The 14,251-nt window shown below is 35.9% G+C and overlaps 2 protein-coding genes across 2 annotated transcripts in view; both read left to right on the plus strand.

The window, feature by feature from the left end:
- Positions 1-14,251, plus strand: part of LOC112567604 (cartilage matrix protein-like) — a 95,992-nt gene that overhangs the window by 41,876 nt on the left and 39,865 nt on the right. The gene's annotated exons all lie outside the window — the stretch shown is intronic.
- On the plus strand, positions 1,174-12,331 carry LOC112569301. The gene is made up of 10 exons (XM_025247061.1): positions 1,174-4,503; positions 4,800-4,950; positions 5,141-5,313; positions 6,566-6,713; positions 7,768-7,964; positions 8,612-8,893; positions 9,480-9,809; positions 10,279-10,389; positions 10,675-10,839; positions 11,429-12,331. Exons 1-10 carry the CDS (start codon positions 4,449-4,451, stop codon positions 11,524-11,526), a joined length of 1,710 nt encoding a protein of 569 aa, XP_025102846.1. The 5' UTR covers positions 1,174-4,448; the 3' UTR covers positions 11,527-12,331.

The raw sequence follows: 14,251 nt of genomic DNA on the forward strand, positions 1-14,251 counted from the left end.
ATTATATGCTTTGTTAACTTGATTTCTTTAAAACTAAAATTCATGTTATTAATCTATTTATGACTTTAAATACTCTCGGTGATAAGTGTTGTATAGTTACTTTCCTTTTACATTTTCATACATGCTTATGTTATACAAAATGACAGTTGTAAATCAAACAGTATTTAGCCAACGTAGGACGGTAGTAAAAAAATAATTATCAAATTAAATAAATGTTCAGAATCTGCCAATATATGTTAATTAATGTGAATTAAAATCTATGCATAGATGTAAAATATATGTAAAATGTATACATAGGTTTATTTCGTAGAAAATGTTGTAGGGAGCGATATGACATAAGGTCGTTGGCTACAAATTTCTCTAAAGGTATTTTGGTTTTACTTTAGCAATAGTAATGTACTATGGTTTTGTTTAGAACATATTTTAAGCAGCAATAAGACAATCAGTTGACTAGTCTTTCTCTCAATTTTAGTTGAATGTCAAAAAGAAACCTTTTGTTTTGTAACAGCTCCTGTCATCATCCTTACAAGAAGTAGCAGATATCCTTTAATGGAGGAAACAAATTCTACTTTCAAGTGTGCGAGCAATGAGCGGTCTGATGTAATAAAGTACACGTGGCCACAAAGTGCAGGAGGGTTCCCTGATGGCAGTAGCCTGATCATCACTAGAGTGACCAGGGAACATCATGGAAGGCGAGTGAGGTGTGAGGCTATATACAGTGATGGTGAAGTTGTCTCCAGTGATACACTGCAATTACAGGTTTACTGTGAGTATTGGGATCAAGAGGCAATGAATGTTAGAAATAAGGCCACTTAGTCATCGACAGCATATAGTGTCTTTACGCAAATGAGTTTCGAGTAAAAGATCCCACAGAAAAAAGCGCTTTATGTACGAGATGCGTGCAATGTTAAGTGTGTTTGTATGTGTAAATGTGTAGCCGTGTACATGTTTCGACAGAAACTGTTACTTTTGGTATGAGGGAGATGTTAGTAAATAGTGAAAATGAAGACCTTTGCCTGATGTATAGATGGCACGTACAACGAATCACATTCTATCGGCTTGTTTACAGATCGCCCGGTTATCAGGATAACACGGAGTGACAATCAGGGTCAGCCACTGTCCACCTACACTGAGGTCATCAAGGGTCGCAATGTGACGTTTGTGTGTGACGCTGACAGCAACCCGCCTCCTGCTTCCATCACGTGGTCAGGGAAAGTAAACATCTCTACTGGGGAGCTACACATCATAGCAGCACAGCAGACGATATACGACGGTAACTACACCTGTACCGTGGTCACTGGAACAAACGGTGATGATGAACGTCTGCCACTGATGTCATTTTCTGAAATTACACTTATCGTTAAAGGTATTATTACACACACACACAAGAACAACAGCAACAACAACAAGACACATGGTTCGTCATGAACCAGCTTTTCACGAACAACAGTCCTCGTTCACTACAAGCCTTATTACCAGAAACTTTTCAAGTCTTACCGCCGTATTTGCCCGTTTTGTATCGAAGACTGAAATTAACTTCATTAAGAAAGAGCTGAGGTAAGTAAAGTTGTATGTAATCACATTGTCGGCAGACACCTTAAGGTCACGTGGGATGTTGAGTTGAGGTTATTGGTTCTGTATATATGTAGACTGATTTTTACAGCATTGCATAATACAATTTAACTTTATTCATTTTCAGAGACAATTATCTTTAGAGCTGTTAAAATTTAAGAGTATGGTCCTTGTTAACCCAATAGTGGAGCAAGTTAAAATCTTTTACCTGAAATTCTACGAAATCTTTACAGGTTGTTGCGTTTTAGGTTCTTCGAGAAATAGAAGACCTGGAATGTTGATCATATCAGTTTGTTGTATCTATAGTTCACATGGCTACAGATGGCTGCTTATTTCTAGAGCACACCAAATAAGCGACACGGACATTGAGTAAAAGATGTTTTCAGTGGGAAGTGAACACTAGCCACATCTTTCCAGACTTTAATAATAATGTCAACTGTGTGAACTGTGTGTAACCTGTATGTCACATGTAAGTGTCCAGATGTTTTCATTTCGCTCTGAACTTTATAGACTTTGGTTCACGTGGTGAGGCTCCCTAGTCTCCTGGTTACTGAGTCTGTCATTGCCAAGCCTGTGAATTAAATTCCACTTTCTCATCTCCCATCCCGTCCAGCTGACATGAATAGTTCCTAGCATTTCAAGAAATAGAAAATGAGTATAAAGGTAAGGCTGGCTCCCATCTTGTGTTTTTGCTTTGCTACAATACTTTTCTTACATTTATTTTAAGTGTTTCAGGCGCTAGTACACACACAGAGGAACATGCGAGTGTACACAGTCACCTACAGCAATATTTATGTTTGTGATAATGTGTGTTTATTTAGCTTTTTTCTTCTATTCCCACGCGTAGTTAAGGCTTTGTTTTTCAAAAATTCTTTATTATGTATGATAAAGGTAGTTAGATATGCTCCAGATTAAGTTAACAGATTTAAACTTTTAAACTGATCAGATCGACAGCTGCAAGTCTTGTGAATGGACCTTCGGGGTGGAATGGGTGCCTTGAAGTATTGTACAACGAAACATGGGGCACAGTCTGTGATGATGGTCTCGAGAAGAGCGCAGGTGACCTGCAAGATGTTGGTCTTCTACAGGCGAGTAATATTTTATGGTCTTGCGATGATGTAAAGTGTAGTTATTTCGTATGAAATACCTATACTAATAATTGCAGTCACATTGACGACGCTGGCATCATCTGCAACGCCGGTGAGAACGATCTCTTCCTATCTGTTTCCTGTATGCCATGTTTTTGTAACTATGCTGAGAGAAACAAAAGGAGTAAAAGAGATATTAATAAAACTAAAATTAACAATTTAAGATGTATAACTTCAACTTGTTGCCTCAACACTTCAGTCGCTTGTTGTAGTTTTTCTAAACGGTTCACCATTTTATTGCTTGTAGTTGTTACAGTGGGAAAGGCTTCTGTGAGTAGGTCTGTCGGTCGCATGACTGAGGTTTACTTGTTTTGAGTCACATTATCTGTCCTCTCACACTGTCGCACTTCTCTTCCTTTTGAGTCTGTAGTGTTTTGAGTGGGAGTGCTCAACATACTATTGTCGGAGCTAGTTCCTGTTTCCTCTTTCCTTTGGTCTTTTTTTAGGGGCCATCAATTTTTTGAATCAGAGGAGAACAGACAATTAACACAGTCGTACCACACCCACCGCACGACACAGCTCAGCAGCTTTCCACAGAAGTGAGTAAAAGTCACATCACAGTGTCATCCCCAACTGCCGGACTTTTCTGCTGAGGATTTCTCTCATTTTTAACAATAATTGAGTTGGGAATCCATTTAAAGGAACACTTTTGACCCTTACTATAAAACAGTAACTCCTGAAAATGTTTAATCCACTCACACAGGCCGGAAATTATTTTTGAACTAACAGAAACATTTTCTTCACACAGAGACACAGACAAGTCCAGGCTCCGCCATGTTCATCGCTCACCGCCCTAACATTATCTTTTATTATAGAGAAAGAGAGAAAGTGACTAGGAACACAAAACTTGCTCTTGAGCTGAAAAACACAACTAAGACACTACTTCTGTTTTTCAGGCAGAATGTCTAGTAGTAGAAACTGCATGAGAACGGAAAAAATATATCAAGTCACCGCGTAATGCATATACACACACACACAGCGATAGAGGGCGACACAAGTTAATAATGTAAGCTTTATGAAGTTACTTCCTGTGTTTACACAAAGACTTGTACAGTTCGCTCATTTTCATTGTGATGAGCATAGAATCGTCGCATTCAAACTGGGCTCTCGAGGAGTAAAGTTGTAACAGCGCTTCATCACCAGCAGCTGTTTGGTGACAAACCGTAGAGGCTGAAGCTGGTAGACAAGTGTCGGTCCTTATTATGCGCTGTTAAGCTCCAGACAGGAGTCCAGCCTAGAGGACGAGAGATACGTGGTGGCACACGGCACTGCCAGTCTCACACTCACTCCCTGTCTCTCTTTTTCTATCTCTCTCTCACACACTTACTGGGTTACATTTAGTTTTCTGTCCATAAATATTTACAATGTAATGAAGGCTTAAACCATCACTAATTTTGATGCCTACCCAAACTACCAAAGAAATATAGTAAATATTGACAATTGCACTCAAATTAAATGGAAACAAGCAAAAGAAAATGAAATATAGGTGATATATCTATAAACAATCATGAAAGCACATATACACACAGAGAGAGGAGCATACGAGCACGCACACAGAGACATCTGTACAAGTATAAAAAGTCACAAAAAAGACGAGGAAAACATTCGTGCGAAACTAAAACCAATGTTATTATTAGTCAATATTCCTTCCTTTTTTTTCTCTCCAGTTCTTCCTATATTGAAACATTTTAATTTGTGCATCTTTGCCACCAGACAGACATCATTGCAATGTTCGTGGTGACTTGTATTTATTCAGCTTTTCTTCTTCTGATGCCATATGTCGGTAAGGTGTCTTTTAAAAAGTTCTTTATGACTGATGAAAATTAAAAAAAAACTTAGTTACAACGTAGAAAGAATAATATGAAGTAATAAAGGGGCTTCTTTTTCTTTGTGAACTGTCTGGTACATTTATTTTTTTCCCCAGAATATACATGGTTTTTACTATTGTAATCATACACATTTATGTCATCATACACATTTAACAAAACATCTTACTTAGCAGGAACTTATTGATGTGCAAAATCAGGGATAGAACAATTTTCAGTAGCTCGTTACAAATGAATTTGTGTGATTAATTAGATGCACAGCTGAAATCTCGGCTTGTGAATGGAACTGCTCCGTGGAACGGCCGCCTTGAAATATTGTACAATGGAACATGGGGCACAGTGTGTGACGATGCTTTCGGGAAAGAAGAGGCACAGGTGGCCTGTAGGATGCTTGGCTTCGTCAGGTGTGTAACATTTTATGGTCTTGCATTTAAGCGCAATTTCATTACACTTCGTATGTCACACTTGCAATGTTTTTTTCACCATTTTGATATATAAATTCTGAGATTTCGTTTATTTAGCTCGATTCCTTGCATTAGTCAAGGAAAGTATTTGCTTATTTCTCGAAACAAACAAACATTAACTGTTCAACAGGTCTCAAGCGTTGGTGGTGACGTCATTCATGTACGGAGAAGGCTCGGGCCTCATCATCCTTGACGACCTGATGTGTACAGGCGAGGAGACTAGTTTGGATGAGTGTGACCATAGAGGGTTTACCGAAAACGACTGCAGTCACAGTGAGGATGTTGGTATCATCTGCAGCACTCGTGAGCACACGCTCTTCATATTTTCTGGTTTCCTGTATCCCATGTTTTTTGTGACTATGCTGAGAGATACAAAAGGAGAAGAGATATTTACAGAACTAAAACTGACGCACTTAATATTGTCTGTTCACTAGAATTCTATAATAAAAACCTATTTTAAAAAATAGGCCAATGTAACACGCTGTCTTTTAATAGATAATACAACTTGAAAATGAATCAAGGGCTTAATACGACAATACATTAATATTATTAATAAATTTCTGTCTGCACAGGATAAAACTTAAAAATAATGTTTATTTTAAGTATGATCGACTAATTGCATATCATTGTCCTTGTTCTAGCAGCTGGATCATTGGAGTCTTATGTCCTCGAAACACTTTATCTTATGCTTTATATGACCTTCTAGCTGTTATCTAATTCTAAAGCACAACTGGTTTCTCAAAAATCCCCAGAATATGACTTATGCAGAGAGTATCACACATTAATTTGAAACTGCAAAACAGACCTAGAATGACACAATAGGTCAAACAATTGAAACAGCGACCGGAAAGAAACCCGGAACAAGCAAACGAAGCGAAGCAGACGGTTAGTGCATGAGTAGTGCGAGTGTTAGCGTTTGTCATGATGAGTGTAGTAATAGATACAGGAAGAAAAAGATAACAAAGGACACCTTATGTAAATCTTACTGCAGCAATGGCTATGATTTCCTTCTACAAACCTGAAACAGTAAGGTCCTTGACACAACTAAGTTTAGAAATGATATTTGCAAACAAAAGAGATCCACAAAGTCTTGGAATAAAAACTATACAATCTGCTTCTGAGTATATCTTAACCCATACTTGTTTTAATTTTTAACACCATAACCATTAATGATTAAAAACAATAATACTCATTCAGTGTACATTACAAAATAATAAAAATAGTGTACGAAAGCAGAAAGCTTGAGAGATTTTGGGCTAAAACTGAAACTCCAAGTGAAATATCACGAAAATAAATTTGTTGATCATTTCTAAATTCCACAACAAATTAAACACTCGCCTGTTGGTATTGTTTCCATTATAAGTTCTGGTTATGGCACACCAGTTCGAAAGGTATTCTCGAAGTCTCCATTAAGAAGAGAGAAAGGAATGTCATTTAGTTTCGCACGTTCTTTGCTTTGCGAAGTTAACAATCGTAACTGTAAAAAAAAAAAATAAATAAAAATCAGTTTATGGCACAAAAAGGGAGATACAGTTGTCATACCCGACTGTTACAGAACCTGTGAAACTGCATTTAAGGAATACTCAAAGCTCTAGCCTTTACAAAGGTCGTGCAGAGATGCAAATTGGAGGGGGCAACTGGATCGAATTGTGCACATCTTATGATATGGCCAAAGTCGTTTGCAGACAGCTTGGATTATCATCGTATGTTCTTTTATTCAAGTTGTGAACAAGTCTAAATAATGAACTCATATAGCGAAAAGGAATGAGACATGAGAATTAGTTATATATATATATGAAAGAAAAACTTTTTTAATAGTCTCACTAATCCGCATATCTAATCCCATCCGTCTGTTAATCAATCCATCCATCCACACATCCCTTTCACAAACGCTTTTACATACAATACTTCAAACTGAAAAAAGTGTCTATATAATAAAAAATAGAATATAAAAATATTAAAAAGTTATTAATAAGCTTTTTACTTTTTTTCCGAAAAGAGATTACAGATATCCACATAAATAGTCACGTTGTAAGTCAAACGCTATTAATATAAAATCCAAATTTATTGCTCGATTCGCACAGCTATGAAAACATTAAACGGAGAACAAATGAACTGACAAATTGACTTAAGGGCGAGCATGCCTGATATAGTTATCAGTATTATATATGGTGATGTTCTCCAGACAGTCAACTCATAAATATTTAGGAATTACAATCTAGAACCAGGTTAAATGAGGCGTCAACACTGCAGTGATCCTCAGTAAGACACTGAAACGCCTGCACCTCCTACGAAAATGTCAGGTTTTTCTCTGTCAGCTCTGTAATTTTCATTATGTCTTTCAGTCCTGGGTTGAGAATCTTATCACTTTCATTCATGTCCTGGTTCCCCAAACTCTCCGTAGGTAAAAGGCACAGCATAGTCTTACTTGTTAATACATGTTTCAAGATAACCGAGATGAAGCAGACAGACTTAAGTAGCTAACCAATTCTAAGGAAGGCATTCCGTACCCTCATTATACCTGTTGGCATATAATTATTAAAATTTAATTCACTGTTGTCAGCATGTATATATATATATTCATCTGTGTATTGCTAGTGCATGAACATCTATAAATCTTTAGTTCAGTTTTCATTGTGGATTAATAAAGTTTATATTGTATATATAAAGTATTATATTGTTACCTTAACATTTAAACAGTAATAGCAGGCACACGATAATAACATGTTAATAAAAAAGGCACTCTTTCATGTATAGGAATGCTGCGATATTTACAAATGCATCAGTAACTGAGATGAGTTTATATGGAGAAAGAGAGCGCCTTACAGTTATGTCCATGTTTATTTGCCTTGGGAATGAGACTAGTCTTTTTGAGTGCCAGCAGGCTGCAGATTCTACTGCAGGTTATTACTACAGATTCTGCAACATGTATTACAACATCATTTGCAATGACTGTAAGCATTTTTCTTAATAAATAAAAAAAAATCTTAGCAATGATTTTAGTTTTTATGCAGCACATTATGTTTAAACGCTTGTTTAGGGTATCCAAAATTTTAATTTACTCATAATTATGGAAACAACATTTTTTATTGCATCATTATCTGCATCATTCTATCTGGAAAAGAAAGATATTCCTAATGTCAATACTGACTCCTTTTCAAAGAAGCAGAATGTTACTTATCAAATGATATTTGTCTAGTGTTCACAGTGGAATATGATCTTTTTTTTCATTCTCCTCGGCATTACAAAAATGCGTAAATCAAATTTCTTTTACACATTTTCAGTACAACTCTCTGTTAGGTTATACCAGTATATATATAATTATTTACAGCCCATTATACCGAGTTAACGAATACAGCGTCAGATTAGTGGTGGAAGTTTATTAAAAGGAAAATTCTGTTCACGAGAGAAAAACGCTTGTACCGGAATGGACATTTGCATTCATACTTAATTCTTATTCTTATAGCATTTTTAAAAACCTGTTTAAAATAGTTCAGCATTAAACAATTCTAGCAGGTACGTTTTCACGGGAAAGCTAAGTATGATCTTACATTTTTATTATTTTATTATCAGCTAATATACTCATTGTCCTATTGTGCAGCACTTTATACTCGCATACTGTTTGACTATCATTCATATCCGCCACTGGAAGGAACGAATATGTCTCTAGAGTGTGAGAGAGCACAGTCTCTTCAGTCAAATGTTGACTACTGGTGGTACGTGTATTCCAGAGAAGGTACTTATCGCCCGATGGGGAAAAACTTGATCTTTAATAAGGTGATCAGTCAACATCAAGGTCTCAGAGTGCAGTGTGTGGCCAGGTACAACTACAATGGAGTTGTTTACAGGGAAGCTAGTGACGCCTTTGTCATACAGGTTTGCTGTGAGTATTGTCTAATTTCTTGTAGCTGTCATGGACTACATGGCTCTTTTAGGCTTATGACAGACAAATTGAAAACCTGAAATAACAGTTTTAACGGTCTTTGTGCTCAGTAAGTCTTAATTTATTCAAGCATGTAACCTAGTACATTGAAAGAAATTTACTAATTACCAGAATACAAAACTTTTTCACCATTTTTACCATGCAATCTGATATAATGTTCATGTATTCATGTATGCAGGAATCGAAGAATAATGATCATTTTATCGAAAGATGTAAAGACTACAGTTGTATACATAATACACATAATTTTGATGGATGTTTTACTTCTCTTGTGTATACAGTAGCACACGCGATGCATAATACAATATCAGATTTACGTAGTCAATGTAAAACAAACAAGAAGATTGCATTTATCTTTGGCAGACTTCCTATATGTTATATACGTCACCAAATGTGTACTTTTATAAATAGGTTGTGAAAGGCTTGAAGTAATGAAAGGGAGACATTTTTGCATACGTAATTATGAGAGCACGATAGATAGAAAACATTGAAAGAAATTTGTACAACTAATTGTCATGTTCTGTAGGTGCTCCTACAATTAATTCCACTAACGAACCACCGCCAGCGTTATCCAGTATCGGTGATGAAGGACATCTCAGCATTGAAATGACAGCCCACCCCACCCCTCACCTGATAAATATCACCTACCTCGGACCAGTCTTGAATGAAAGTATTGAAGGCAAAAACGTTGGAAACTCGACGCTTGTTGACTGCGTTGCTAACCTCGTCTCACGTGCTTCAGTCACGTGTTCCATCACCGTCTTCAACATCTCACAGGCTGCTGAAGGTTTTTACAAGGCTATTTTTAGCAACAGCCTCGGGCACCTGCCTTTCATATTTAAAGTGAACCGTAATGGTGAGTATTAACAGTCTGCTATCAAACAATATATGTCTTAAAACCATTTTATTTGTTTTCAAGAACTCTATACTTATGTCTCTGTTTTTGCTATTATCGATTTAGCTAGGATTATGTATTTTTTGACCCATGAAATTTTGAACGTGTTCTCACAAATAATAAAACGCTTAGAAATTTCTTTATTAAGCAGGTTTGTAAATTTACAAAATCCAAAACCCCCAAAATTTGACACCCCTTAGGAATCTAGTACTACGTACAACTTTTATATTGCTGATAACTAAATTTAATAGCTATATACAACTATGCAGTAAATATTTTTAAAATGTTCTTCTATATACTGATGTGGGTGCTGCTTAGTATAAACTTTTACTATTAAATTTTTAAAAAATGGATACAAGTAGAAATCATAGAAATACTGAATTCCTTGCAATCATGATTGTTATCCGACCATACTATTATGTTTTACAAGTCGATCGCACTGGAGAAAGATCAAGTTTTTTGTTGACCGTCCGTGGTTCATCTCTTGGCGGAGCGGTCACAGTCATCGCTGCAGCAATCTTCTTTATCTGTCACTGGAAACGTGAGTTTCTTAGTTCAACTACGACTACTACTAACAGATGACTAGTATAGGAGAAGCAACATTAATTACTAAGTAAAGAAGACATGAATGCATGAATGAATATTGCTATAAACACTTGTTGTTTTTTCTCAGCAAACCTTATTTTTCTAAACACGAATGTCTTCTGTTTAAGATGCTGGGTACGAAGGAAAAGAGAAACAAATTAATAGACTGTGAAGCCAATGTCTGGTTTGATATGTCCATTTTAAACGTTTTATTCCTGATAACCTATTAATGGATCAACAGGTAGAAATAAGAGCCGTGTGACAAGAGAGACTCTTTCGGAGAGGAAACAGTCGGCAGGAGTGCGTCTGGAAGAAATACCAGCTGGAGGTGTGATGAACGTGTATCATGAGGAGAAAACTGTCGACAGTGAAAAGAAGACCCGAAATGAAGAGAAAGTTGATTCTTGTGAGTCTCCAAGGTCTTTATAGTCTCTAAGTTGGGCTTAGATATAAAATATCATAAAACAAAGGTGAACGCAAAGTAAATTGAAAATTTAATATTGTAATTTTTCAAAACAACAAGTCTACGTTCTTTTATGGTGTTTATATAAACTGGACGCAGATATGAAATTTATAAAAAGGCAAAAATATGTATTCAGTATTCAGCTAGTATACATTGCTGATATCTAGCATATATTCGCATGGATGTGAGCAAACGTTTCTTCATACATTTAACTCGTAAATGTAGTGTTTCAATGCTTGGAATTTGTGATAATATCTATTTCACAAGGTTCGGTCACAGTTCTTCATTGCTCCGGAATTACGAGAATCTGATGCTATGTGTTGTTAAAAACACGTTAATGGCGGGAATACCGTTAGCACAAAAAACCCCAAAAACTAATATGTATCTGTGCCAATGTTTTTGTTGCAAAATTCCATCATGTTAACGCGGCCACAAAGTACAAATTGGCTTTGTCAACTCTTAAGACCTCCCGATAATTGAAAGACTGGTTGTATATGTTTGTATTTCCTACATTACTATTTCTCTGCTACAGACCCTATCTATGTCAACACTGCTGAACTTGCCGAGGAAAACGATCACATCTACAGCAATGTTGGAGTGAGTGGAAGTGGACGGCAAAGGCGTGAATAACATCAGAACTGTTTAGTGTAAACAGTCTGTGGATAACCCGTAAAAATTTTGAAAAACTCAAAAGAAATAAAGCATGTACTAAACGATAAAATGATATCAATTTTTGCTTGTCATGTGTCAAGACATTATAATTGATAAATTAGATGGATAAATCAAAATAAACAAGCAGAAACCCAAAGAAAAATAAGTTTTCTTTTAAGTATCATGTTAAGCACTAAAAATACTGGCTAAATCGATTTAACATCAGTAGTGATCGTTTGTAACAATAGTTCTACGTGTAATTGAAAAAAATTATTTTAGTTCTCGTACTTTTAGAATGTTTGAAATCTTTTTGATCAACTATGTTTACTAAAAATTATCCTGTAGTTAACGTTCTTGGCTTCTTGTTATGCATTCTGTTTTTTTTAACATTTTCTTTTTCATATGAACTCATGTGTTTAAAACTGTGTACCTTTAATCTACTGAAGTATAATACTTAATATATCCTGTGTGAGTGTCGTGTTAATCTTTTGTTCGCTACGATGTGCTAATGGAAGTGCTTTTTATTTTCATGTTTAAAAATTTCCCATGCCGTCTAGTAGATGTCTAGAAACAGTCGGGATGTGTAAAAATATAAAGATAAATCACAGAAAGAATGGAGAGCGCAAGTGTTTGTCATATCATTAGCAGTATTTATTCTAGTGTATTAGGTCGTGCACTAGGTTTCTTATATCAATGTAATAAACAATGCTCCATGTTTAACTATTTCATGAGTTATTAAACTGGAATATAAGAGAAGCGGAAATAAATTGTGAGTGAAAAATCATTTGAGGGGAGATAAGTAATGATGCTGTGAGGCTGAACTACTTGTTAGTTATAACCGTCTTTTAGCTAGTCAGAGCTGTGTGTTAATGTTTTATTTCTCCAAACTACAGACATGCAAAGATGAACTGAATGGGTTTTTTTTTTCGTTGTGAAGAACATAAGTCTTTCTCCTACTTCTCCCTTGTCCCCTGTTTCTTACGGTCACTGGTACAGATACACAGATTACTTTGAGAAAAGATTCCTCTATTATATATATTTGCTGAGTCTTGTTTTCTATTTTTTTCTTTTCAGCGATTTAAATAGTCTAAAGTGTAAGGAGTGTAAGAACATGCCTTCCTAGTCTGTCAACTACGCCTTTAAATTTTTCTAAAAGCGATAACTCTAGTAACCACTGTTGAAGAACCCGTACTAAGCTATCAGTAAAGTAAGGCTTATAATTGTCCATGTCCACTCACATTAAATACAAAAACATGGACACTAGGTATTTATAGAGATCAAACAGAGTAGTGTAAAACGATAGACAACATTATGTATGAGCAGTGTAGTTCCGGCTACCCGCTTATACTATCGATAACAATAACAGGAAGAGAAATAAAAGACAAATGAAAAACAAAAGTACTTTAGACCTTTTTATAAAAATAACATTATTTATGGTGTCTTTATCGACACTAGTCACAATAATCCGTTAAGTAAACGGGACCTGGATAGCATTCACCTATCAAACATTTAAAAGAGGATGCATATGGAAAAGAAAGAGATTTAAAAAAATTCCAAGTATCGAGATAAAAACAAGCACACACACACACACAGTGGAACCTCTCCGTACTACAAGTCACTTTTAAACAGACAGCTTCTTTCAGAAGAATTAAACACATATTTATGACCTTTTGTGTCAACTGTACGATTATTATATTGTCAAGTATTTGGTCCATCGAAGAAAACCGAACAATACTATCTTTAAGAAAGAGTCCGAAAGCCTGCTTCATCCTCTCTTTCTTTTAATCTCTGCGACACTTTCGTTGGCTTAGGAGCAAGTTTCAGTGCGCGGAACTCTGTTTTCTTATCTCAGGCAAACAATGTCGAGCAGATATCAGAAGTCTTCCTCTCTCAAGTGACGCACTTTCTACTGTCATCACGTAGATGTTACTGACGAGCCGAGGAGAAGGTTGATGGAATATACACTTACATGACAGTGTGGGTAGAGTTACGAGAAGGGTACCTTAGGTAGTACGATCGGAGAGAGAGATAGGCAATGATCTAGCTAACGTAAAAAAAAGTCAAAAAATGTCAAGATAGAAGATAAGCTTTGTGCCATCATCATCATCATCATCATCATCATCATCATCATCATCATCATCATCATCATCATCATCATCATCATCATCATCATCATCATCATCATCATCATCATCATCATCGTGCACCTTATTGTCATGATGATTAGCACCTGGGGGTAAGAACAACTGCATTTCAACTCAGTTCCTAAAGCCAGGATGTTTGACTTAAGTGGGAGACAAACTACTTTCATTAGTTGAGTGGACATCTGGCACTTTAGAGTGCTGAGGAAAGTTGGACACCAAGTGAGAGATTATTCATGAGAGATGGGGGATTATCCTCACTTAATGCTGTCCTTGAAATATTTAAGGTCTTTAGCACGTTAAGTCCTGGGATAACCATTGTCTGTACTGCATTAACCGACAACGATGTGGGTATAGTCGATATGATTTTATGTCGGCATGATTTGTGCTTTCTAACTTACTGAGTAAAATAGGTTGATTTTAATACACGAGTTTTCTAAAAAGGCAAAAAAAAAAAAAAGAAATCTTTCACCAATCTAGTGTTTTAAAATTATTAAAGGATTTATATAGGAGTGGTAATAAATATCTGTTCATGTCAACTAAAGAGAACCTTTATGTTTTTG

The sequence above is a fragment of the Pomacea canaliculata genome, linkage group LG7 (assembly GCF_003073045.1).
Source record: "Pomacea canaliculata isolate SZHN2017 linkage group LG7, ASM307304v1, whole genome shotgun sequence".
In the NCBI taxonomy this organism is placed as follows: domain Eukaryota; kingdom Metazoa; phylum Mollusca; class Gastropoda; order Architaenioglossa; family Ampullariidae; genus Pomacea; species Pomacea canaliculata.

Bases quoted from the DNA above. Each gene is read 5' to 3' on its own strand.
- LOC112569301 (XM_025247061.1), top strand. From the start codon at position 4,449: ATGTTCGTGGTGACTTGTATTTATTCAGCTTTTCTTCTTCTGATGCCA. The intron at 6,714-7,767 runs GTATGTTCTTTT...TTTCATGTATAG, and splicing joins AGACAGCTTGGATTATCATC to GAATGCTGCGATATTTACAA. The intron at 7,965-8,611 runs GTAAGCATTTTT...CCTATTGTGCAG, and splicing joins CAACATCATTTGCAATGACT to CACTTTATACTCGCATACTG.